Consider the following 27077-nt stretch of genomic DNA (forward strand, 5'->3'; position numbering starts at 1 on the left):
CTGCTCAGATAGATGGGGAACATTAAGGCCACGATGCTAAAAGCCACTAAGTCTCCCTCTTGTCTCCCTTCGTCCTGAATCTGTAGCCGGACCGGCCTCTTGTGTGTTTTTCTCTCTCCACATTGATCAGTCCTATCAGCCACCTTTGACCAACTCGTTTTCTTGCTTTCTTTCTTGTGAAAATGTTTAACAGTGAAACATCATCCTGTCAAACGCGTCACATTGTGTGAACACAGTGGTGGACTTTGACCTGTTTCAGTTAAGTCAGTGATTACTACTGCTGGGTGGTGACTTTTCCTTTAGTATTGATGAGACGATGACTTTATTTTATTGATGATACATCAGCAGACTCAGTGGGGACAGTACATTTCAATTAATATTTGGCCTGCGGAAGAAGTGCCGTTTCAGTTCATGTGTCAACAGCACTCAAGATCTTTCTCTTTAAAATCACAACAGTGGGAGTTTGTCTCTGCCAGCGTTCATTCATTAACATTTGGATCAGGGGTGCAAGTAAATGAAGGGAGGGGAGCTGTGAAATGTTATGTGGCAGTGAATCCCATGTGTGACATAGCGACGGAAGCATAACGGTATGCTATGTTGAATGTTAATACAGACACACGTGTATGGGCATAAACACATCTTCGCAAAGCATTTTAACTTTGTAGTAACTAAGTAACTATGCAAATGTTCTGCAAAGGTTCTGACTCATGTTAGGTCGGGTGCCAAGTTAGCAGGATTTGTCATCCCCACGAAGAGATGTGAATGTGTGCATGTGAATTTGCTGTGTGTGTGCGTGCATGCGTGCGTGCGTGCGTGTGTGTGTGTGTGTGTGTGTACGTGTATATGGGTGTATATGCGTGTGTGACAACCAGGACATGACGCCTCCTTTTCCTCTGTTAGTCGTCCACAAGCTCATTGGTTTTGCTGGTATTGAACTTACATTACCTGAAGTCCACCATAGTTCTCAGACACGCTTGTAAAATGTGGTAACATCAACCACCGCCTGAATTTCATGCTCCTAAAGTAATGTTATGGAATGAATGGCCTCTGAGCGAGGTAAATGTCCCAAAAGATATCACAGCGTTAGCACTGGTTAGCATTGTTTTGTTGAAGGACAGAGGGGTATTCAGTTGGGTGCAATCTGCAACCGCAATGCGAGATGATGCTAAATCCTAAATCCTACACACTGTCCCATTAAATTCCTTCAAATTCTTCACGACATATATAGTGTGTGTCCGGACAGCCATGGATATAAACTGCAACACGACAGTATTAAGTTTTTTTTAAACTTTGATCTATTAAGCAACAAATTGTTTAGCTCTACACCGCCCAACCCTAGCTTTGAATATGTTGTCATTATTTTTCAAGAATTCCTTTTGAAATATTGATTATTTATGTTATTCTTATGGACTGATGCACCTGAAATGTGTCCAACAAATATTGGCTTTTTCGGAATTGTTGGTTTGAAAAGTTGTTTATCAAAAAACAGTTCCATAGCTGATGCAAGCTTTTGGTCGCTGAAGGGTTAAACGTCATTTGGTAGTAGGAAGTGGGTGGTAAGAGCTGAGGATGGAGCGAAGCCAGTGTAGCGACCAACGATCGTTTTTCGCGAGAAAATCAATGTAACATCAGAGAAGAACAGGGAGAACAACACATCGTGAGAACACGGGAAAACGGACAGATCTATCTACCGAAGGACAAAACGTGAAGTGATCAACCTGCTTTCAATACCGATGTGTGTGCGTGTGTATCTTTCACCATAAGGACGAATAGAGTCGCTGCATATTCTCATTGATCTCGCCTTTTCTCAAACACAGCTCTGACAGCGCGTTGATGTGTCATATAATCGAGATTTGTAGTTGTGCAATAATGTGCAATATGCATGCGATGAACTCCATGTACATGCATGCACTGGTGCCTTCTCAGTACATAGACTGTGTTTGTGCTTTGGCTGCCTGGAGACTCCTCTAACATGTAGCGGATTTCTGCAGCTCGTAGACCGACAGAGGATCGTTGTGATAGAAGCATTTTAAAGGATGACAGTAGTTGGATTTTGAATGTTACTGGTGCTATGAGCTAGTTGTAGTTTTAAAATAGATTTTAAAACTGTGATTCGCACTAGATGTCATGGGGTTGAAAGATGTGTGCAAACTTGTTTGGTTTATCTAATCTGTGGTTTGATATACTGACAGTCTGGGTTTCTCCTCTGTCTCTCAGCTGGACTTCAGTCCATGCAGTGCACGCTGATCCCACCGTGCAGCCTCTCGCTTATTCAGCAGTTCACACCACAGTGCAGCCCAGTCAGACTCCATCAGTCTCTGCCATTAAGGTATATGGGCCAGGGTCGAGCACAGGAGCGGCACTTTTATAGACTTTGATAGTGATATTTGATAGTGTAGTTTTTGTGGTTGTAATGCGAGAGAAGATTTCTCGTATCCAATATTTTGCCACCGCGACCTCAACAGCAGCAGCAGCAATTAATCCGGAGAGAATTAGCTTCTGGCTTGATGATGTTAAAAGCAGCCGATAATCAGCCAAGCATTTCGGTTTAGTAGTAATTTGACTCTCGCGGAAAGCCACGCGAGAGTGTGGCTTCTTCTCGCTACCGTCACCTGGAAACCACAAAAGCCCACGAGACACTCCGACAGGTGTAACCCCGGACACGCGCCATGGATGATTCTGGGATCATCCGAAGACGGAGGCTGCAGGTGAGAACTTTTTCTTTATGCCCCATTTGTCACCATATTGTTTCGTATGAATGCTGGAGAACATAGGCCACATGTTTTTGTATATTTCAGAATAAATAGAAGTGTTGAGGAATATTTCTCGATTATCAATACTGGCACATCCTCTTTACGGACATTCGTTGTGATATAGGCGGATTATTCGTCCACACAGATGTAAAGGATGTACATAAAGTAAAACCTTGCAATCTTGCAATATCAATATGATAACATTTCTGGAAAATCAAGTGAGAAACTGTTGAAAAAGTCGACTATATTGGCAAAACCATATCTGACGAATCAGTCCAGCTGATTGATTTTTAACATTGTCCACAATTGCTTAATTCACTTGTAAAGTGATGCTGTATAAACAGTATGGCAAAATCTTTGACAGTAGACAAACTGGAATAATATGTAAAGGCAGTACGAATAAGTGCAGTATAAGACATAATTGTTTTCTGACAGTTTTAGATTCACAATAATGTGTATATACACTACAGTACGAGCACATTTACACTCATTAGCATCAGAGACTGGCAGGTTAAAGCCACTCCTGACGAGGACAGACTGTTTGTTGTGTGAGCGAGATGAGAATGAGGTTCACTTTTTGTTTTGCTGTCCTGTCTACGAGGACATAAGACATGTACCTTTTAGGAAAATGACCTTTATGTTTATTTATTTTGGCTGAAAGACTATAAAACACTTAAGTTGTGCTTCAACAAGGGAATCTGTTTTGTAGCAGATTTTATTTTCCAAGCTTGAGAGAAAGGAAGAATGTCTTGTTTAAGAGCGGTACAATAAGTTATAAATCTGTAATTGACCACCGAAACTGTATTTATGGTGTCTTGTGTACACACGAAAATAAATAAAATGATAAAATCATCAATACAAGTCTATAATAACTAGTCATAGGTTGAGTCTAGGATGCATAAGGAGACTGAGTAGGTGGAGTAGATTATTCTATTATTTGCATGATGTATGCTAGTCACTTAGCCCATATCTTGTCCATTATGACCGACATAGGAAGGCGCTGGTAAAAGCTTCCTTCGAGGCTTTCCTCTGTGTGGTTGGCGCTTTTGTGAAATTAATCAAGTGAGGCAGGCAACGCTTACTATGCAGGGCATTGCCTGTCTGCCAGCCGTTCTTCCTGGTGAATTAATTTACAGTAAAAGTACTATGCTGCACATTGTGCCAAGACATTCTGCTCTAGATGATTGCTCATCATTTATCAAATATAGACAAGTGACAATGGAAGATATTCTGCACAAATGTTGTTGTTCGAACGTAGCAGTAACACTGCCAGGCTCAGAGTTCACTCATACAGGTGCTGGGCTCCTGGTGTAAGGCCTGGTGGATTAAAGCAGACACTGAATTAAAGATTTTATGATAAATGTCTGTCTTTGATGGAGTTAGTCTAGGGACAATTGATTTCTTAGTAAGATCTACTACCTCTACCAGCTCTACCTTTGTTGAACTTTAGTTAATAAACTCTTTGTTGAAGATTTCCCCTCAACTGTATTTTAGTGTCACAAAAAAAAATCCCAAATTTAAAATTTTACATTTGAGGAACTGGAACCTGTGAACCTTTAAAAACATTTTAACTTGAAAATATGACTTGCCCATTGCAAGTTCTGAGATCTCAGGTGATGACTTCAGATGTCTTAATTTGTCTGACTAACAATCCAACATTCAGGTATTCAATTCTACAAGATTTGAAGCTTGCACCTGAGAATACATGCTATTTTTGCTTGTTTAAAATACTGTAACAAGTAATCTTTTCAGCTCGACTATTAATAAGCGTCTTTGGAGCGGTCCTGTGTACAGGAGTTGTGTTCTTACACAAACAGTATTGCTCATATCAGGCACAGATCTCATACATCACACAGGTAAATATTTTCAGATGTGAGACTTTCTTTACTTAAAATGAAGACATGAAAAAAAATACAGTTCAGGCATCTGGCAGAGTTCAGTGTATAAAGGCCCTGTCAAGCATATCCGTATGGCAGAAACGTATGCTGGCGTATATGAACATTTGTCAGAGTCCAAATACGTCCAACTTTTCATCGGATCAAAAAAGTGAACATGTACAGATACGCATGTCTAACCTATTGATAGAGCATCACTTACTAATACAAAATGTATCAGACGTATGCCCAACGAATGCATAACATATACAAAAATATGGCGTATACAAAATATCGGCAGTACGCTGGTGTACGTTGATATGAGGTAAGGTATAAGTAGTATTCGTTAAGAGCTCACTGTGTTACGCTGGGGTGCGTTGTTGAACGCTGATGTTTTGAGCATGTTCAAAATTACCGGACGTAACCGACGTGTGCTTCATAAGATATGCAGACTTTACACATAAGTTATGTTACGTTAGACATACGTGAATACAGAATACGTACGTGAATACTTACCTACGTAAATACCTACGTAAATACTTACGTGACTACATTAGAGGTACGTTAGATATAGGCTACGTCGGCTGACGGTGAACCCTACAGCCAACTTATTGATAACGAGTGGATAACCTATTCATACCCGATGTTAAGATGATGCCTGACGGCGGAGTAATTTATTAAACGTGTTTCTACAGTACAGCTAGCGTTCTGGGAGCTTATTGGGGTTTGAATATAGTATATAGGGTCCCTGTGAGTAGCTTATCCTCACTTCTTCACAGCACGTCTTGAGCATCAGAGAACATGGAGGATGCTGAGAGGCTGCAACAAGAGTACATCAATATGTTTGACATACGTAAAATTATTTGTTATGTATTTGTTATGTATATGTCAGCTACAACACCGCTGTGGAAAAGTTGGACGTATTTGGACTCTGACAAATCTTTAGCTACTTTTCCTATACGCCGGCATGTTTCTGCCATACTGAACTGTGTATGTCTGGCGTGTTCGTCGTATCGTCTGCGTCCTTCAAACGATCACAACTTACCCTTAATTTATATCAATGTATTGCCGATATTTCGTATACGCATACGTTTCTGCCATACGGATATGTGTGACAGGGCCTTTAGTTAGAAAACATTCGGTCACTTTGCTCCTTTTGAGTAAAACATTTTCTCAGAAGTGAATTCTATTTGAACATGAACACAGTCAGTGGAAATTGAAAGCAGGGGCAGCCTGGCAGGAGGACAGGAAATAATGTTGATGCGAACATAAAGGTTTAAATGTACTGCACGCAGAGACCCTGAAAGACACACTCAGCCAAGATGGACTTTATATCCAACTAACATCAGGAAGACACAGACACACATTAACACACACTTACAAGAAGATTTCTGTTGAGTCAAACTTTTGATTTTAGTCAGAGTGCATGTTAATGCTTAGTGTGTCCATTCAGTGGCTACACTAAGCATTTTGTGTGTGTGTGTGTGTGTGTGTGTGTGTGTGTGTGTGTGTGTGTGTGTGTGTGTTTGTACATAACATTCATGCCTATATGTACATATCAAATCGACTCCCACCCCCTGCCCCTAGTCTCCATTTCCATTGAAGTGGTCGATATCCATATCTCAGACAGAGGTGGTCTAAATGCCCAGGATGTGGCGCAGTTGTCAGGCCCATTAGCAGGACTAATGGTGGCCTAACAGCACTGTGTGCCCTCAGGGAGGAAGACCAACCACCAGCAGCAGGACGGGCTGAAAGGGCCCCGAGGCCAGCAGGAGGAGGAGGGGAGGGGGGGAGGGGGCGACGACGACGACATCATAGACCTGAGGCAGGCAGCAGCTGTGGGCTACAGTAGACCCCATTAAGTGGCTATTACAATATCTGGATCCCTTTACTGTCTGGATCTACTTTCACACTGGAGAGAGAGAAGAGGAAGGAAGAGTGTGTGTGTGTGTGTGTGTGTGTGTGTGTGTGTGTGTGTGTGTGTGTGTGTGTGTGTGTGTGTGTGTGTGTGTGTGTGTGTGTGTGAAGCATGTCTGTATTTCAGCGAAACCTAAATCATATGCATGTATTGTTTTTCTAACACAAACTGGAACAAACTTGTGCCTAGTTTTTTTAATTAAAAAGACTATAAGATAAAGTCAAACAAAAATAATCTTATGGAGCATCTGTTCAGTATTTGACAGAAAAAATACTATAATATAATAACATTTTTGATAAGTATGTCTTAAAATTAGTTGTTAAAGAATTGTGAAGATATGTAGTAAGGGGGACATTTCAAACTTGAAAATGAAACTTGTCAGTGCTCTGTGGTGGATAAACAATGTGGAGGACACACTGTGTCTAAATATTCTTTCATTTATCTTCTGCCTTTAATTTTCACTGATTTTGTCTATAACAATGTCCTCATCTGACTTCCTCCTGTCATAATTGCAACGGCCTTTAGAGGGCTTTGTCACTTGAACGTGAACATGTTTTTTTTCGGGCACTTTATAAAACGACTGACGCCGCTGTTCTTGGGAGGACTCTCTTTCATGGCCACTTGCAGTCACCAAGTATCCTGATTGATTCATCCTGTCGTCGTCCTTTATTCTAGTTCTTCTCTCCGTCTCTCTCCATTTGTCTCCCTCACTTCCACATTACTCTACACTTCTCTTTTATTTATTTACCTCGCAGTTCTCCTTCACCTTCATCAACTCCTTTAATCCACCCATCTTTCTGTTCACGTCTCCCTTTTTCTCACCTCCCTCCTCTCTTTCACTCTCTCCTTCTAGCAGCTCCACACAGCACAACTGGCACAACTGGCACACCATGTTGAGGGTTTGACATTTGGCATGTGGGTTGTTGTTTTAATTAAACTAGAAATAAATGGCTTTACAATTAAGTACATGAATTTAGCAGATGTTTTAGCCTCATGTTTAAAACTGTGACAGTACGTCCGCATGTGTCGAGTTGGGTATGAGAACAGGGCGTTAAATGACACGGGAAAAGCTTAAAAAGTGTAAAGGTGACACGATGCAGACCTTGTTCTCTTGCTGGTCCTTTCTGACTTCTTGTAATTGTTTTTATACATTTTTATAAACCATGAAATGCGTGGAGACAAAGGGGCTATCACAGGATGATACTCATAAGGTCATATATGATTGCTTACGTTACTGGCTCTTGTTTATTAACTGCACACATCCAAAACATTTAAATCATCACAGAATGGTGAAATTTGTTTCAACAGGCCATGATTTTGCTTCATGAAACACATAATAAATAGAAACTACAACTACAATGAGTATGATCTGTGGCGACAACTGGCCCGTTTTATTTGACTGTAACTGCTGGAGAGAGCGTGTCATTGAGCTGAGTCGTTTTCATCTCGAGAAGATGATCCTGACGTCCAGAGCAGTTGTAGGTGTTTGTGTGTGGAACGTACTTACACTTATCCCATATGTTCACACACTCACACACACAAACAAACACAAGTCATACGACATGTCTCACCCCTCTCTGTTGTAGGAGTATGGAGTGCAACACCACACACACGCGCACACACACACACACACACACACACACACACACACACACACACACACACACACACACACACACACACACACACACACACACACATAATTTGTCCAATATTTTGTTCTGGGCATTGTGCCCATTTCCAATATGCTAAGCACAAGGGATAAGAGTGTGATCACTGCAGACGATCCAGCTCTCTTTGCCAAGTCCTGTCACTCACTGCCATGCCCACTGCTTTGTTCTGCCTCACCACGTCCTTCTGATGTCAGTATTATTCAGAAAGGGTAGGTTTTGTACCGAGAGAGCAAAGTGTACATCAAAGCAACAGATCTGGGCCAGAATATATTTTGGCAATCGCTTCAAATATTTGAACTTCTTTAACTGGGCTTGAATTATCATGCCAGGCGCCTTTTAAAAGTACAAAAGATTGAGCCCAACGTAATCCAAAACAGACAAAAATGGACCGAAGTAAGGAAAAAAAAGAGCACTTTTTTAACTGTCTTTAAACTTGATCCAGTGGAGCAAGAAAAGTAAAATAGGTTAAGTGTCGTTCAATGAGACATTATTCTAGACCTCAGTATAATGACCAGTGATCTCAAAGCTGTTAAGTACAACTATTAAACTGAATAATACACAGTGTGACATTTGCCTCTCAATCTGCTGTCAGTTTTGGCAGAAGAAACAGAACAGAAGCCTCATGACGCTGCCCAGAGCAGCAGCATATTAACATTTTTCTTTTCTTTGGTTTCCAGTTGGCCTTCAGTTTATCCTCGGGTAAATACCCCCCCCCACCCCAGCAAACTGTGTGTGTGTGTGTGTGTGTGTGTGTGTGTGTGTGTGGTTGGTTGCGGCTGATGCAGATATTGATGCAGTGTGTAGTTAGTGTGGGTTACCGTGTGGCTTTATGTGTGAGGATATGCCATGGCATTCATGTGTAATCTAGAAGACAGGAAATGGTTTTTAATCACACATAATGATCTTCCAGGCCTGTGATTACCGTTATATTTCTACCATGTGCTTTTCTTACACCATGTAATTCAGCAGCTTCATGTATCTGTCTTTTACATGTCAGGTTTGATTTTTTAAAACGTTCTTCAAGTGTATGAATATAAATAGTTTGATGAAATTGAAATGTAAATGTGATTCAGATAAAATATAAATATGATTATACCGTTTATTTTGGATTGTAGTGGCACTCTAAGGTAGGGCTGAACAATGAATCTTTTTATGGAATTTTATGGAAATCACATTGTCGACTAGTGCATTGTCTCGTTAAAGGCAAAACGTGTCTAAATAGAATTCTGAATGAAGTTATTGTGGTGCTTCGGAGATGTCCTGGCCTCCAAATTGTTTTCTACAGACTTCAGAAAAAATCTTTGTTTGGTACAGATCCTGATCATTGATCGTGAATGTCAGTCAAAATATTTGCAATTCAATATTTCTCCCAAATTGTTCAACCTTACTCTGAGGTATAAGAATCACCCACATTTGAAAAGTTGAACCTTGCAAACATTTGGCACCAATGCTCGATAAATAAAACATTCAGTTTGCTTCACAGATTTATTGCAAGAGTGTGCTCTTTATTGCTGAGTGGAAGTCCAAATGCAAATCAAACGTTGGTCAGACTTGTGTTGAGCAACACTATTCCACACTGCAGAAGAAGTTTCAGATTTGCAATCGAGGAAGGCATTTCTCTACTCTTGCAGCCTGGTTAAACATTACAGTCCGTTCTTAACACACTGCCAAAAAATAACAAGAATGAATCTCCATTTTCACAAGGAACTAGAAGGGAGCTCAGACCTCTGCCAAGGACAAATGCCTTATCTTGTGACGTTAACAAAAGTAAAACATCATTTGTGAATCCACCCTGTGATTTGGATCCGCTCCAAAATTGGAACAGGTTCTTCTTTGGCCCGTGCTACACCCTTCCACCAAGTGTCATGAACATCGGGCCAGTCCTTTTTCTGTAATCCTGTTGTCAAACAGACAAACTGAACTGAAAACATAACATCCTTGGTGGAGGTGATGAACAGCTGTCACCCTTTAAAAGATGACATTATAAAAGTGTTTCATTCCTTCTTATAGATTTGTCTGCCTTATGTAATCGTTGTAAACCGCAACCTATTTGTTCTGATCACGGATCTACCAAGTGACTTCACTCTGTCTGAAAATATCCTTGATGTTGCATTATGCACATCTAGGCACATTTTCTTTGCCTGTACCTGAATCCAAGTGGAAACTACTAAGAAGTGTCACCGGTTGTCATGGTCACTCATGGAATTGAGGAGAATATTGTTCAAAGAAATGCCAGAGTAACCAGTAACATGGCAACAACACGTAGCCGTCTGTCGGACAGAGACAGTGAGAGGGAGCAGGTGTTGGGGTTTTATCCATTAGCCACCCCTATCACCCCCCCCCCCCCCACACACACACACACACACACACGTGAGACTCCTGCGGGGCTCTCTCTGAGTAACCCTGGCTGAGCTCACTTCCTTTTGATGATGTAACTCATTAGCCGTCCAAGAAAGAGCTCACTATGATGAGTGATGTCACTCCCATTGAAAAAAGTGATCACTCCTCTGAACTGAGAAATACTGAAAGGCCACCATCATATAGCTGCATTTTAATCTAAACAAATAGTTTGCTATTCTTAGAGATACACTTATTTGCTTTCTTTAAGAGAGTTAGATGAGAAGATTGATTCCACCTCATGTCTGTATTTTAAAAATGAAGCATCCAGTTAGCTTATCTTAGCATAAAGACTGAAAGCCGGGAGAAACAGCTAGCCTTTCTGCCCAAAGATGAAAAGAATACACCTCTAAAGCCGGCTTATTAACATATCATATCTTGTTAGTTGGAATTGTCCACAAACAGAAATGTAAACACAACATTTTGTAGTTTTATGGGTAGTTATGGGTCTTACCTATATGTTAGTTTACACTGTGAGATCGGCAGCCAACCAGCAGAGAAGTAGTGACGGAAAGACATCATTTAGAATCGTATTAAGAAATAATAGCATCACATAACCCGCCTCTAAAACAACAAATTGTTGGTTTAATGTTTCTGTTTGATTAAACAAACGAGGTAACACATCGTGGTAATGAGCGAGATCGTTGAACATTTAGAGACAGGCTAGCTTCGTCATGCTAAGCTAATCGGCTCCTGGCTTGAGCTCCATGCTAAACACACAGACATGAGCGTGGTATATGTATATCATCACATTTAACTCTCACCAACAGAAAGCGAATATGCGATTTCCCAAAATGTAGAACAATTCCTTAATTAATATAGCAGTCTGTGCAGAGTAGCATTTGCCAAGTTTCTTTATTCCTGTGATTACTGCACTACCGCTTGTTGTGCAAATTGTGATTATGATTTCTTCAGCAGGCCTTTTGAAAACTGTTTCTAACTTATTACAATATGTCTCTGCAACCTTTCTTCTACTTATTGGCTCCTCATAGTTATTTATTAAGTGCAAGATTTAATGCCTCACAGTGTTGGAAAGTAAATCGGGCGAGTTTGGGTTGTAAGCTTGTTTTGAGATTGTTTGGAGACGAGAGCTCCAGCTGTCAAGTCATGTTTCATCAGCTCGGCTTTGTTTGGGTTTCGGTATGCTTGTTTACTTATACAAAGACAAAGAGATAGACTGTGGGAGAGAGAGAGAGTCATTTCAGGAGGTCTAACTGGATGAAATCCATCTTCCTCTGGAAAACCAATTACAGTCTCGTATTTTTCCTCTTATTTTTCTCTCAAGTTTATTTTCAACCTCACTGACCCTTGTGTGGTTTGTCACTTGCATTCCTTTCAATTCACCGACATGGCTCTGTGTCATTAAGCCTTCCCTGAATGATAATATATTTTTAGCAGAGCCACCAGAAAATAGCAAAATAAGCGGCGCAGTCCAGGCTGACAATAGAAATGGACGGTAACCTGATCTTACCTTAGTGTTAAATGGAATCAAATTGGGAATAGATGGGCAACAAGCACCACACAGATTCCTCCCAGTAGATCCTAATCACATCAGAGTCCTTGCTGTTGTGTCCCAATGACATAAATATAGCAGCAACATGTTTTAAATTGACTTTGGCTCCACTCAACCAGGTGATTCCTGAAGCTCTGAAGTCTCTGAGCACTTAGGAGGGATCAGTTTTCAAACAGCTTTCCATTTAGTGGAGACATTAACAAAGAAATCACAAAACTGGCTATTGACAAATCCCAGCCTTGATTTCTTGTTCTGCTCTCTTTGGAATCTGTCGGTGTTCAGAGAAGTTGTTGCTTCTTCGGTGATTGCAGTTCAACACTGTTATAATGATTTTGACATGGTGATTTAAAAGTTGTTCCTTCTTTCAGGTTTTTTTTTTGCAGGATGCCAGAATGATATGCTAATGATGATGCTGCGCTTTAACTGTAAGATGCGTGATTATAAGTTGGCTCCAGGCAAAGTGGCAAATGATTTCACAGCAAAAATAAAAACAGATGAATTTATACTTGGCATATAATGCTACTTGAGAAACTCTGGTGTCTTAACTGTTTTTATTATTCAATATGACCCAAATGAGGTTCAACATACTTTTGGGTCTTCTGCAAATACATCTGTCAAGGTTTGATGGTTTGGGGGGAATTATTTATTGAATTGAATTTATTTTATTTTGAGAGGGACCATGCAATTTAACATAGTTCCAATACAGAGCATGAAACTGATGCGCTGCACAGAGCGTTTATAGCTATTGCTAATTTCCAACTCTTGTATCAGATCAGAGGGATCACAAGACTTAAATATATATATATATATTTTTAGTTGCACAATTATGTGTTTTCTGAATTTCCTACAATGTGTTTTGTGTGTAAAATACTGCATACTTTCACTTCTTCAGGACAGGAAAGAACCCTCAACTAAAACGTATATATTAAGGAAAACTCACTAAGACAATAATCTGTGACGAGGGGTCACACGTACATATTGCTTCATTTTAAAGGGTTATAAAAGCCAAAGAAATAGGGCACCACTGGGTTAAGACAACTTTGTTGGAGTAATAATAAGGCTTCATGATGTCCGTCACCTTCTGGGTCTCATCTCAAATATTCAATCTGAAGTTTGGTTTCTCTCGCGTCAAGCGTTTGAAAAGGAATGTGTTACTTCTTGAATACATTTCCTCTGTAATAACTCAAGAAATCCATTTATGCTGAGTATAAGCAGATGTGGGGAGTGTATCAGTCTAAGGTTTGACCTTGAAGGAATTTGATTTGTGCACACCCTGTCTATATGCTAAAAACAACAAAGTGCTTTATGGGGAAGCATAAAAACAACCGCAGTGAGATGTTCTGTATATAAGGAAATAACATTAGAAAACACATTCAAAATGGAATAGATGAGACCAAAAGTTGAGTCATTAAAAAGGTTCTTCATAGAAGTCCCTGTTCTTCATTAAGTAACGTATCAGGCATGTCAGTACAATTACTTTGATTTGTATCAGTATTTAACTGAACTTTTATTATTATGCTAAGTTAAATTCCTCATTATAATCTTTTCCACAGTTCTGTAAACAGTGATTACATGTTTAAAACTCATCTAATCAGGCTGATGTGTTTGCTCTTTCCTCCTCTTTTCTTTCTCATCAGAATCAGGATCTACCTCTGCCACGAAAAAGTAGCAGGTAAGTTTGAATTCATGCATGTTTGTTTCTCTGGATGTATCTCTGGATGTTGAGATACCAGTTTAAGTGTGCATCTTCCCCAGATTACGGGTGAGTTTGTTTGCTCTGTTAGATGTGTGAGTCTTAATCTTTGGCTTTCCATGAACTTTCTGAAATTTGGTGGACTTGATAAAGTTATTTTCCAGAGACAGAAAGTGTGGAAATGTGATTATTTCTTTGAAAAAAAAAGAGACATTACATTATTACATTTAGCAGTACAGGGACAGTCTCCCTGGAGCAACTCAGGGTTAAGTACCTCGCTCAGGGGTACAATGGTGGCAGCCTGGTATTGAACTCCCGACCTAGACTACTAGGCCATCACCACCACAATATCAACATACATAAATACATATATATATATATATATATATATATATACACATATATATATACACATATATATATACACATATATATATATATATATATATATATACACACATATATATATATATATATATATATATATATATATATATACACATATATATATATACACATATATATATATACACATATATATATATATATATATATATATATATATATATATATATATATACACATATATATATATATATATATATATATATATATATACACACAGTACATACTTTTATTTATTTATAAATAAGGCACTTCAGTGTGCTATGACTTAATATACCAGAACAAGTTTTCCATCTTGTTTTACTGCTTCTCTGGCAGCATGTTTTCTGAACTGAAAGACAAACACAAAACCAAGAAAAGATAAACCATCTTTTCGTACTTGGAATCTTTCCAGCTTTGTTAAAGGAAGTCGTTGTGAAATGATGGCATTTTGCCTTCAGACTGCAGCATGTTCCAGCTCTGCGTGAGCCCTTTCACTCAGAGCGTCTCTGTCGGCCCAATCTGTTGCACCAGTGAGCTGTGCAATGAAAGTTCAGCAGCAGGAGAGACGTGCCGTGACCTCAATGCCCTGTGTGGCAGTGGGAAGACAGAGAGGTTGAGAAGGAAGAATAGAGCGGTACATGATCACGGTGCGGATAGTGAATGGCTGACATGCTATGTGTTGTTTCGTGACAATTATGCTTTCTCAAAGGTATCGTAATACAATAATCACATGCCTCTACGTACATTAAAAGGATAATTACTTCCCATAATCGTTCGTCCTCTCTATACTGGCATCAAAGAGATCCCTCGTTTTTTTATTAATTTCAATGTAAGTGATGCAGGAATAAATTCACAGCTCTTGTACTGTGTGAAAATGACTTATAAAGTGTAGTTGAAACCAATTTTAGGCTTCAGCAGTCTGAGTTAGACGGAAGAAGAAAATAAATGTTGGTACTGAAAAGTTACAGACAGTGTTTTCTTGCTGAGCCACAGCAAAGGGACAGGTACAAAAAGTTTGACAACATACACATACTTTACTGTACAACAAACACAAACAACAAATGAGGTGTAAGACAAAATATATAAATAGTTAGTTAGGTTTTGTTAATTTCTTTACATCACACTTCCTGAGCACATCATTATTTCCGATGTCCATCGTGTAAAAACATCCATGAAATCAAGCAAAGGAGACGCTCCTTATGTTTGCAGAACTTCCCTGAGAAACATCACGTGGCAAAGCTTTCTTTAGTGTCAAAGTAATCAAAGGATAGTTGTCTGTACACGCATTTCAAACATAAACTGCTAAAAGCTAAATCAGCATACTTTGAACCTACTTTAAACAAAGGTAGGCTAAAATAAACTGAGCTCAAGTTGTATCCCAAGGTTTTAAAGAGTTATTTTGTAGATGAAACATGGAAATCATGAGCAGAAAGTATGAGGAAGAGACCCTCTAGTGTATTAGTTCAGCTCTCATTGTGCTCTTGAATGAAAGGATTAATTGAAATTCCTTCCAAATGTCAACATTAAAGCCAGATATTAACAGGCAGCTTCACAAAACATGATTGGCTTCTCAGGGAAAGAAACATACAGTTGGCTTCCCCTCAGAGACAGATTACATTTAGCGACTGAATTACAAACCTCTGGAGTCATTTTCTGTGCCATTTAGAAAAGAGTGGTGTTGATAGATCCTGAGAGGTTTGACAAAACTGATTAAAGACTCTTAATTTGTGGTACGGGAATGTAAAACGCTTACACTTCACAGTTAAGGCAGGAAAAATGTGAAATATGTAGCAAACAATGATGTCTGTCTTTAAATGCTAGTAGTAGTAGTCTCTGTCCGTGGTGCTGAAGTGAAACTTCCCACTCTTTCTTTCCCTTGCGCTCTATTTGTTTCTCTTTTACTCAAACATATGCCCGAAGAATACAGATTGATTTTTTTACACAGAGGCTGAAGTGACATTAGTGAAGCGTTTGTTTTGCTACATTTTAATTACTGTTCACTTCTTGACAATATACTCTCTTTAACTGAGATAAATGCTGAATTTCTGCATCCACTCTTAAAGTTGGATATGGAACGCCATACGCCAACGTCTGCTGCTGCTGAGAGCACAGAAAAGTGTCTTATATCAGCTCAAAAGGCTGTCTGAAAATGCCTTTGAACATGGAGGGGGGTGTAATTTTCCAAAGAAATGCTTACACTTTGCCATCATCACTTCGAGTGTTGAAATCCTTGAAATGTTCCTGAAATTGCCGTAGTCCAGACCATTACATTATATTTAATGTCTACTTTTGGCGTGGCCACTTTTGTTCTGTGTGAGCAGAATGTGAATCATCTATCATATGTCTGTTTATAACACTGTTATTGTTGCTCTGAGGGTGCAGACAGTTCAGAAAGTTGTAAATGTGAAGCATTGATTTAATTCCACGTTGTGTGTGTAGTTGTCTTTTTAATATTCTGTATGCGTTTTACTCTGCAGAGTTGTTGTCCAGCAGCAATGGCCTGATGATACTAGCTTTTCATGCCTGGGGTATTTAATGTGAGTCTGTGTCCATGTGTAATTACGATTTACTGCCTTACACAGTTCGGGCACATGCTTTTGTGTGTGTGTGTCACTGATCTTGTGCGCACTAAGCATGCATGTGTGTTTCTGACTGCTGTCATCGGGTGTGTTTTGTCCCTGAACTCTGACCTCTGTGTGGCGGGGTGGTAGATGTCACTGCATGACATGAAGGAGACACTGGAGCTGGAGGCTCACGGTCAGCTCTCTCAGCTCCCTCCTCCTGTGGGTGGAGCTGGAGTCTTATACTCTGGGCATAATGACTGGGCGTTTATAGAAGTATGAGAATGAAGTGACCTGAAGGACAAACAGGTTACCAGATACTGAAATCCTGAGAGGTTACATACACTTCAGAAGAGAAAACTCTCATCACACACAAAAAATGACACCATGTCGTCTATATGATATCATGCTGCCCATCCCTGTCTGTGACCCCCCACTGTGTTTCAGTTATATCATCACCCCCCCCTCCCCCCTCCTGCTGCCTCCCTTCCTCCTCCCACAGTCTCTCCTCTCCCATGTATATTTTATCCATCCAGACTCCCACATTAGAGACGGCATCCATTATTGAATTACTCCCCTCAGCACTACTGTGCAACTGTCACCCCACGTCAGCTTTAACATTTGGTGGATTTGTTTCAAAGGGAGGGAGGGAGGGCGTGCACACACACACACACACACACACACATACACACACACACACACACACACACACACACACACACACACACACATACACACACACACTCTCACACACTCACACAGACATGAAATCTCTCTTGCAGAGCAGCTCCTGTGATATCTAGGATAAATAGACGATGCCAGAGCTCATCCAATATGGCATTTTACATAGAAAGAAATAGTGCGTGTCTTTAAGGGCATCTGTAGGGATGCTGACGTAATTTTATATTTTCTTGCTGTCAGTAAACCCCATGAAAAACCCAAAACCAATAGTGTGTTAATCCATCTGTCCACACTTTCTTATTTCCTAGCCTGTCTGTGGCACCTTCATTCCTACTGAAGATGATATTACTTAAAAACACATCATACATTTCTAGTTTAATTTAAAGAAAGCTCAGTAATTTTCTAACACAGCTGGGCACTGTAGTTTTTAGCAAACGTTACCTAATCAGGAGTAAATAGTGCATGGTTTGGGGTCTATTTTCATCTGCGGGTGAATACACATTTGCAGCTTTAGTGAATAATCACAGAAAAAGACAGGTGTCCGTGGGATTGACAAACAAATGTTTTTGGACATTAAAATAAATAACTGATATTTTATTTTATTTTTTATTATTAACAAAATCATGAAAATACCTAAGAATAGGGCACCCTGGTAGCTCACCGGGTAGAGAGTGTATCGGCATGTCACCCCCCCCCCCCCCCCCCCCCCCCCCTCTCTCCACTGCCTTTCCTGTCTATGTCACTAAAATGCAGAAATGCCAAAAAAATAAATCTTAAGAAAGAAGAAAAAAAACTACAATAAATGTATTCTATGAACAAGTATTGTCTGTGTAGCGTAACCATAATCTAATATCTATAATCTAATATCTAATATTACATCAGGGTTAAGGTCTAATATCTTATTCTTCTCATAGACCCATATTGTCCAAACGAAAACACATAAACCACTCGCGCTGTTGCACTGGGTGAAACGGGCAAATCTGATGCTGAAAATAGTCCCCAACAAATGCACTATTTACTACCGTTTTAGTAACACTTGCTCAGAACTACAATTCCAGGCTGTTTTAGGAAACAATTTAGCCTTTAAAAGAAACAAAAACGACACAAGAAACTCACTGGGTAATGACTTTCGTCTTCAGTAGGAGCCAATGGGCTTGGGGCTTTGAGCCACATACAGCTTAGGGAAGTCAGAAAGTATTGAGATACAGACTAAAGCATTGTTGGTTTTTGGTATTTTAATGGGATTTAATGACAATAACCAAAACATAGAATGTGCCAGCCTCATCCTTGAATAGATAGATAGACAACAATGGGTGTCTGAGGCACAGAGGAATAAACTATAACGTGCTTTGTTAGTAGGATACATTCATTGTTGACTTCTCATGGGATTCGTTGCCAAAAAGTAAAATATGGAATATCACCATCTTTATCCTGTTTTTAAAAAAGATGTCAGTGTCAGCTGTAACACACCCCTTCCCTCCCACTACCCTCCTGTCTTATCACATTAGTCGTCAGTTTGTTGCTCCATCGTCTCCTCACCTCTGATTGGCTTTTACTTTCTAATCTTGCATTTTGCTCTCTCTCTCTCATTCATACCTGCATTGACCCCCCTCCCCTTTCTCTCTCTCTCTCTCTCTCTCTCTCTCTCTCTCTCTCTCTCTCTCTCTCTCTCTCTCTCTTTCTCTGCCTCCCTCCCCCTCGCTCTGTCTCTCTACACTTCCTGGCTTGGCACTATACCCTTGAGAGCAGCCCCACAATCCTCTCTCCGTCTGACAGGGATGCTCGGCAGCCTGTCCCCTCTCTCCATCTCTTCTTCTCCTCTCTCTCTCTCTCTCTCTCTCTCTCTCTCTCTCTCTCTCTCTCTCTCTCTCTCTCTGTCTTTAATCCTTTTTTTTCTCCAACTGTGACATGGCTGACATTTCCCACTCTTTCTAATCATTTTATCCTCTCTCTTGCACACACTCTTGCATGCCTATTCGCGTGTACAGAGTCACGGTGAGACAGCGGTGAGTGTGTGTGTTTTTAACTGGCCAGAAGAGGCTGACATGCCGGCATGGAGCATAATTGCTGCCTCTTGACTGCCTCTGTTTGTGTGTGTGTGTGAGGCTCAGCTGCTCTCATGATCATCTGCCAACACAGCCTCTGCTGCTAGCAACATGTTTCGACGCACAAAAAGGTAAAATGCAACCATCTGTCTCCGTGCAGTGTTTATGACCGGTGTGGTGCCCTGCTGTTGTTGGTGTGTGTTGATTCATCGGAGGACGTTGTTGTGTTTTTCCACGATGTTTCCGTTGTCCCTGCCAGCGATCATGCTGTCTCACAGTTGTCTCTCTGTCTCCATTTAGCTCCAGCAATATGGTGTGTGTGCTTTTCTGTGTGTGTATTTGATGTCTTTACATGCATATGTGTTAATGTAATGTGATTTTGTGCATACAGTGTGTGCTTTCATTATTTCTATTTGAGCTTCATAAAGTACATCGAGGTTTGATAATTTGTTTGCTTATGTATGTGTGTGAACCATCAGATCACAGACTTGCTGGATGTGTATTTATTTATATCCTTGTTGAGCTTTATTGTAGTGATGTGCACAAGGTATCTGCTTTAGATTATGGCTCACTCCTTCACACACACACACACACACACACACACACACACACACACACACACCCACGCACACACACTGGAAGGCATGTGTGTGCTATGCCAGTAGCCTGTGTGCCAGAGATAGCATTATGAAGTAAAGGTATTATTATCAGTGTCCAGGGAGCGCTTGTGTAGCGGAGAGTGAACAGTGGGCAGGTCTGTCTGCTTGGCATAGGTCCTCGCTCTTCCTCCGTTCCTCTTCACCTCTTCCTCTCCATTTTTGCTTTATTTTCTGTCCCTACATCACTTATCTTGTCCTCCATCTTTTCCTCTCCTCGCTTACATTTTCCTCTTTTCTGTTTCCCTCTGTTCTTCTCTGTGACTCTACGCATGTCTGCCTCTTAAACTCTCTTTACCTCTCATCTCCTCTCCTCTCCTCTCCTCACCTCACCTCTCCTCTCTCCTCTTCTCCCCTCTTCTCCTCTCCTCCTTCTCTTCACCTCTCCTCTCCTCTCCTCTCTTCTCCTCTCTTCTCTTCTCCTCTCCTCACCTATCCCCTCCTCTCTTCTCCTCTCCTCTCCTCTCCTCTCCTCTCCTCTCCTCTCCTCACCTATCCCCTCCTCTCCTCTCCTCTCCTCTCCTCTCCTCTCACTGATGTACAATCCCCTACAGACCCTTCAGTCCTCTTCATCTCATCTGATCACAGGGGGATTAGCCTAAGTGTTCACCGTTGCTCCGACTGTGCGGGGAATGAACAGCAGGATATTCTGTATATGAACAAGAATAAATCCTCCCTCACTCTGTCGGCCACCATGCAGAGTGCATGTGTTTATGCTTTGTTTACAGTCTGAATGTTTGTGTGTGTCACACAGTTGTTATTCTTTCCAAATGCTTGTGAAATATGCAAGTGGCCAGTAGATTTGCAACACCAGCCAACAAATGAATAGAGACACCAATGCAATACAATTAAACAGCACCATAAACTACATTCTCCAAAACTGTCATAAAGGTGCTCAACACCTCCCAACATTACAACCTTAATGGAGTATAGTGTTTATTGCAGGTCTGTTGTATGCGAGTACATTAGTTTTATCTAGGTAGACCTAATAAACTGGCAACTGAGTGCATAGAAAATACTTTTTAACATTAGAGAACTTTGAAAGAAAAGCATTAAAAATAGTTGGTGTTGAAACTCTAGTATGGAACATTACCCAGTCCTAATTATGAGTTATAAATATCATCAGATCATTAATCCCTGATATTTCTTTTGTTCTTCTTTTTAATTCTCTTGCTCTCTGTCTCACTCTGTATTGTGTGTGTGTGTGTGTGTGTGTGTGTGTGTGTGTGTGTGTGTCTGCATTGTTCTGATATTGCATGTGTGTTTTCTTGGCTGGTTGTGGCAATTAATAGAGATAATGCTTTGTGGCCACTTCCAAACAGATTGAAGACAGGAAGAAAGGAAGACAGTAGAAATGAGTGAGAGAGAGAGAACATGAGAAAGCAGCGGAGCTACAGGAAGTAGAGGAGGAGGAGGAGGAGGGGGGGGGGGTGATGAAAGGAAGGCAGAGCCTCAGGTAGTGTCTCAGCCTACATTTAAGAGTAGCCCAGCGGAGTTAACTGTGCCCAGGACAATAAGCTCTCGGTCTGTCTCAGTCTACTTCCTTCCCTCTCACTTGAAGGAAAATCTTGTTTTTTTTATTTGTTGTTGTGTTTTTTTCGATCCTGACAGGGAGACGGAGCATTCAGGCACTGAAGCTGGCTGACAAAGTGAAGGTGGCCTTAATGTTTAGCTCACTCTCACACAGTATATACAGTATTATCCCACTCATGCATACGTGTGTGTGTGTGTGTGTACATGATGTACAGTGCAAATTATCACACTCATGAACAACACACAGGACATTTCATCCCACTCACACAGAGTACGTATTGCCAATGTCATTTTTTTACATAAGAAGCCAAGAAGGAAAGTGTAATTCAGTAGAGCTGTCATAAAAACACTGTTATTTGATTTGATTTATATAGAAACTATATAGAAACTGGGACTACGTCGAAACAGGGTCAACATTTATGGAACAGGATAGACATATTGGATAATATTCATACTGGCCTTGATATAATAGCCAATTGATAATCCATGAATCATTGAAGCAATTTTTTATTAAAAAATGGCAAGAAAAGCTATTTTCAGCCCCAGAAATATGTACATTTCTGGCTTTTCTTTTCTTTATATCATATTAAACAGAATATTTTTGGGTTTTGGACTGACAAAGCAAAACATTTAAAGACACCACCTTGGACTTTGCAAGATGGACCATTTTATAGACCTTAACCAGCTTAACCAAGATAATAATCTGCAGTAATCAATAATGAAAATAATTATGAGTTGCAGCCATAGTCTCACCTTGTTACAGTAGTTCCAATTTGGACACGTCCACCATCTTTATGACGGGCAATCCACGTTATTTTAAGCTTGACTTCAGATACATTATGATGATGGACCTGACAGCTCATAAGTATAGCACCATTATCTACTTTGGCGTCAACAAATGAACCATGGTTGCAGTGAAGCACGTACTCGGAGTTGTTATGGCTTTTAGAATGAAGGAGCTTTCTCATACATTATTCTCTGCATATTGTTTATACGTGAGGTTAATAACAGGAACAAGCTTATCTTCCTCCTTGCAGCACCAGGTGCATAAAACATGGCGGTTCAGTGACATATATTTGAACAGTTGCATTGCTTGGCTGGTCTTTTTTAATGAAGGAGCTGTTCAGTGAAAGACGGTATAGAAAGGGAAACTCCTTTCCATGCTCTACTCCTGTTGTTTGTACCATGACAGCACCATCTGTTACTGGCTGGTGTTCAGACTGGCCTTAACCAAAACACACAGACTGTTTGTATTTTATCTTTAATGTTGCAATGACACGTTAACACAACATCTCATTTAGGCGCGAGTCGGAAGACAACCTGGCAACATGAATTGCATATGAAATAACATTTTCCATTTACCTATAAAGACGACTTGAACATCAATAATAACTCAGAAATGATGTAGAGTGAAATACCTTTATTCTTGCATTCATTAATGTATTGTTCTTGCATTCAGTCATGCATTAGATACGGCTAATTCTTGTTAATTCCTGATAGTAAATGAAGTACTACATGAATTAATTCATGCTTTTTCATTATAATTCATGTATCCTTACCAGAGTGTTACCCTGACACGGTCAAACTATTCATCTGATGGAATGATGTAATACAGTGTCAACCTAAAGTGAGTGTACGTTTATGCGGTAACTGCCTTTTTGAATATTGATTCCTAACATGCAGAATTATTGAAAAGCTGAATTAAAGTTCAGGAGGAGCACTCCGCACTTTCTGTTCCTGCAGAGAGTTTGAACACTTGACAAAAAAAGTTCATTCTTGACCTCTGGAAACAAATGAATCTTAATCCCTTAACGGATGAAGATTTATCAGTAGTTTCTTTTCTTTACAGTAAACTGAGTAAACTAACCAGTGAAGAAGTAAGTCAGTGGACGGTCAGGCTGCATTGGTTTGTCAAAGCAGCTGTTTCAATATGACTGCTTACCATGTTGTGTTCTCTCAGGGTTATGATGCATTTTTGCACATTGCCATCCCTCCAATTCTTGCTGGGATATTTATTTCAGCCACCCCACCCCATGCCTTATCCTTTTTATTTTTACGTGTGTTGTATTTGACTGCCGCATGGTGTAACAAAGCATTTAGCTGAACCCTACATATTGTATTGGATAGAAGGACTGAAATAATCATTTGAATAATCAAGTCAAATTGTAGAAATTATGAAAACAATGTTGTTACCTACTCTGCAATCTCAGCAGGCAATACATGCAACACACACATTCTGCCCTGATCAGGATGCCACTATTCACCAGCAACAAGCTCTAAATCAAAGCTTTTGTTTGTTGTTCCATTTAGCTGTTCCTCGTTTAAAACCGTTAGTGTCATAATTTAAAGTCTGGTAGTACTACGCCATCCATTATATTGAGTCAAGCATCCTACTGCCATCTCCATTCTTACTTCACACTAAGCGATAGAAGCTGTGGCCTTGCTTCTTTGTGAATCCAGATGCATTATCTATAATCAGATTAAATGATTTTTAATGTCTATTAGCCATGCTGTGAGAGTCCCACTCATGCAAATTGCTCACTGAAGGAAGTGTTTTATTCTGTACGGATCATTTTCTGTGAATAAGGTCACGGTGGGAACAAAGAGAAGTGTCATGATTGTGGTGATTCAGGTCTCAGTAACTGCAGAGAGCTGAGATAGCAACAGCCAGGTGGAGAGACTAATGCAGACAAACAGGAAACCATCAGATGAGAGTCTGATGGTGACACATGCAGAAAGATCCAGATAGGTCTTTGCACTGCCACAACTTCCTGCTGCATCACTCTGCCTGAGGATACACTTTCACACCTTTAGAGGACATCTGACAACACCTCCGAGTGGAGAGGAGTGAAATAGACGTCTGGATGTTTGTTGTGTCCTGTTGTTCTATTTATGTGCTGTGGTGTGTTTCAAACCACTGAATCTTTGGATACCATGTTATTGAATGCAAGTTGTTGCAATGTAACTTGTTTTAGGCTTTACCTCTGTTGTATATTCTCAACCATTCGTGGGAAAAAACCTCTGATTTGGGAGGAATGCCTTTCTGTCACATTTCTATATCATCATTATCATATTGAACTGGTTAACATGTGTATTTGAGCAGTTTAATGACCAAATCCAGGAAATTCAACTTAAGTATTTCCTCGTTGTGTGAATCACCAGAGGCCCCAAGTTAAGATATTATCACAATACTTCGGTCATGATATTATTGCGATTTTAAACATTTTCATGCTGAGTATATAACATATAATAACATATATTGTGATTTATTACCTTTTTTAAACTGCAAATGATTTAGTTTGTCAACATCTAGTTTATCTAATAAGATATAGTATTCTGTGATTTCTTTCTCTGATGTCTCTATCTTTGTTTGACCAACTTCTTGCCAATCCCACAACATCAAGTGGAATAAAAAACCTTTAATTTGTATTTTCAATCTTAAGAACTTACATAACATAAAGATCGATACTTGGCGTCTTTGTATGGATACAATATTGCTATACAAAATATCACGATACTATGCTATATGGATTTTTCCCCACCCCTATTATTTCCCAGGCTGTACTCGTAAAAATCAGTGTGACATAATGATGTCAAACTAAGGTCCACTTCCTAGCTTTTTCTGGGCTTTCAACTTCATATAAGAGTTGGTGAATGAGTTAGTGGAGATGGGTCAGACACCTGATATGGAGGAAGATCAAAACCACTGTCTCGTTTCAAAGATGTCCTTTGGACTGCAGTGACAACTTTACGCAGTTACTCAGTCCACTCTCACTAGTTTGGCACCAGTGCAGCCAGAATACAGTCTGACTGTCGGCCAGCATGTTTATTATCCTCACAATTGGTCGGTAATTTAGTCAGCTACTTTGTCAGCCAGCCAACTTTTTTATTTAATCACCCAACAAGCTTACTAACAGCTCACTGCATAATCATGTACTTAAAAATCACACCAAACACTCTATCTATTTTTGTATATTTTGAACAAGCAGCAAATCATTTTGCAAACTGATAATTGCCCTTAGTCACAGTATTAATTGAGAAAATTATTGCTTTTTGTAACATGCTGAAATGACTGGGTGAGTCAGTATTTATTTCTGTGACCTCCTTTCTCTGCCTTTCTCTTTTCATCTTCAGTTTTACATTTTTTTCTCTCTTATACAACTGTGAAGCTATGGATGTTACTTTGTTGGTCGACTTTTTCCCCTCCTTGCTTCAACTCTCTTTCATGGGGGATAACAGCAAAAGCCTCTATTTATGTCTCTCTGTGCTACATTGCATAGCAACAAGAAAGCCATGTGACTAACCCTGCAGCAACCCCAAACACCAAGAAGGTCCTGTCGTATGTTCTCTTCCCGGTTTCATCCTGTTGCTTATCTTCTCTCCCATCCTCTTTTCTTTTTTTCCACATCACCTGTTTGCTGTCATCGGCTGCGTGTCAGCTTCACTCGATCACCCCCTCAATCTCCATCTCAATGTCTCATGATTAATAAATCTGCCCACGTGGCTTGATTTGACCATTTTCCCGACTTCATTGTTTCAATTCGGACTCTGGCAGTGAGAACAGTGGATATTGCGTAATAGGATGCACTAATAGGCACACAGCCCGTTGGTCCAGAAAGCTTTAAAAGGGTTAGCGTTTTATCCCGTCCACATTTCCATTCCATTTCCCACAGTTGTAAACATGCACTCACTCAGAGGAATTTCACCTGACAGGAAGTGAGCCTGGACAGATCGATGGTGTAACCATCAGGAGCGTCTGGTGTCCTCTGTGCCCCGTGAGTCAGCACTTAGAGCAGAAGATGACACTACTGATTCACACGCACACACACACGCACACATACACATACACACAGAGGAACACACATGTTGTTGCCTGCCTCCATGACGTCCCACACCAGACAGTTAAAAGTCCTCTGAATCGACTAATTTCTTTACTTGATTTTGCCTAATATGGAATTGTTCTGTTTAAATGGCCGCCGTGTTCTTATCAGTGACTGTCCGTTATAATGAATGTGCTTAGCTTTAAAATAAAGCCATCAGAGGCCATTTTTTTGTTTGTGTAGAAAGCTTCCCAGCAGGAGAGGAGCAGAGAGGACAGCCCCCTCATGGAGAAGTCAATTACTGCTTAATGAAACTGCTATGTATAAATGAGAGAAAAGATAATGGAACATTTGTGATAAGAAGTTTTTCTTTAAAAACAGTACTGTGATGCTAGAATTGTACACTGAAAAATTAAAATAAATACAATAGATTTCAGTATAATCCCTGTTCTTGAAACCAAAGCTATAACATTTATTAGCATGCAGATGTTAGCATTTAGCTAAAAGAAAACCCAGCCTTGCCTGGTCACCGCCTCACAGAGCTGCTAACATGTCATCTTGTTGTGCTCTGTT

At 40.1% G+C, this 27077-nt stretch overlaps 1 protein-coding gene across 1 annotated transcript in view; it reads left to right on the forward strand.

Moving 5' to 3' along the window:
• The first annotated feature begins 19445 nt into the window (after window positions 1–19445).
• Window positions 19446–27077, forward strand: part of mast1a (microtubule associated serine/threonine kinase 1a) — a 46411-nt gene continuing 38779 nt past the window's right edge. The window contains exon 1 of the mRNA XM_029433975.1: window positions 19446–19626. Within this exon, the coding sequence (XP_029289835.1) occupies window positions 19607–19626 (20 nt within the window). The 5' untranslated portion in view covers window positions 19446–19606. The remainder of the gene's footprint in view (window positions 19627–27077) is intronic.

This window comes from Cottoperca gobio, chromosome 1, assembly GCF_900634415.1.
Source record: "Cottoperca gobio chromosome 1, fCotGob3.1, whole genome shotgun sequence".
Classification (NCBI taxonomy): Eukaryota; Metazoa; Chordata; class Actinopteri; order Perciformes; family Bovichtidae; genus Cottoperca; species Cottoperca gobio.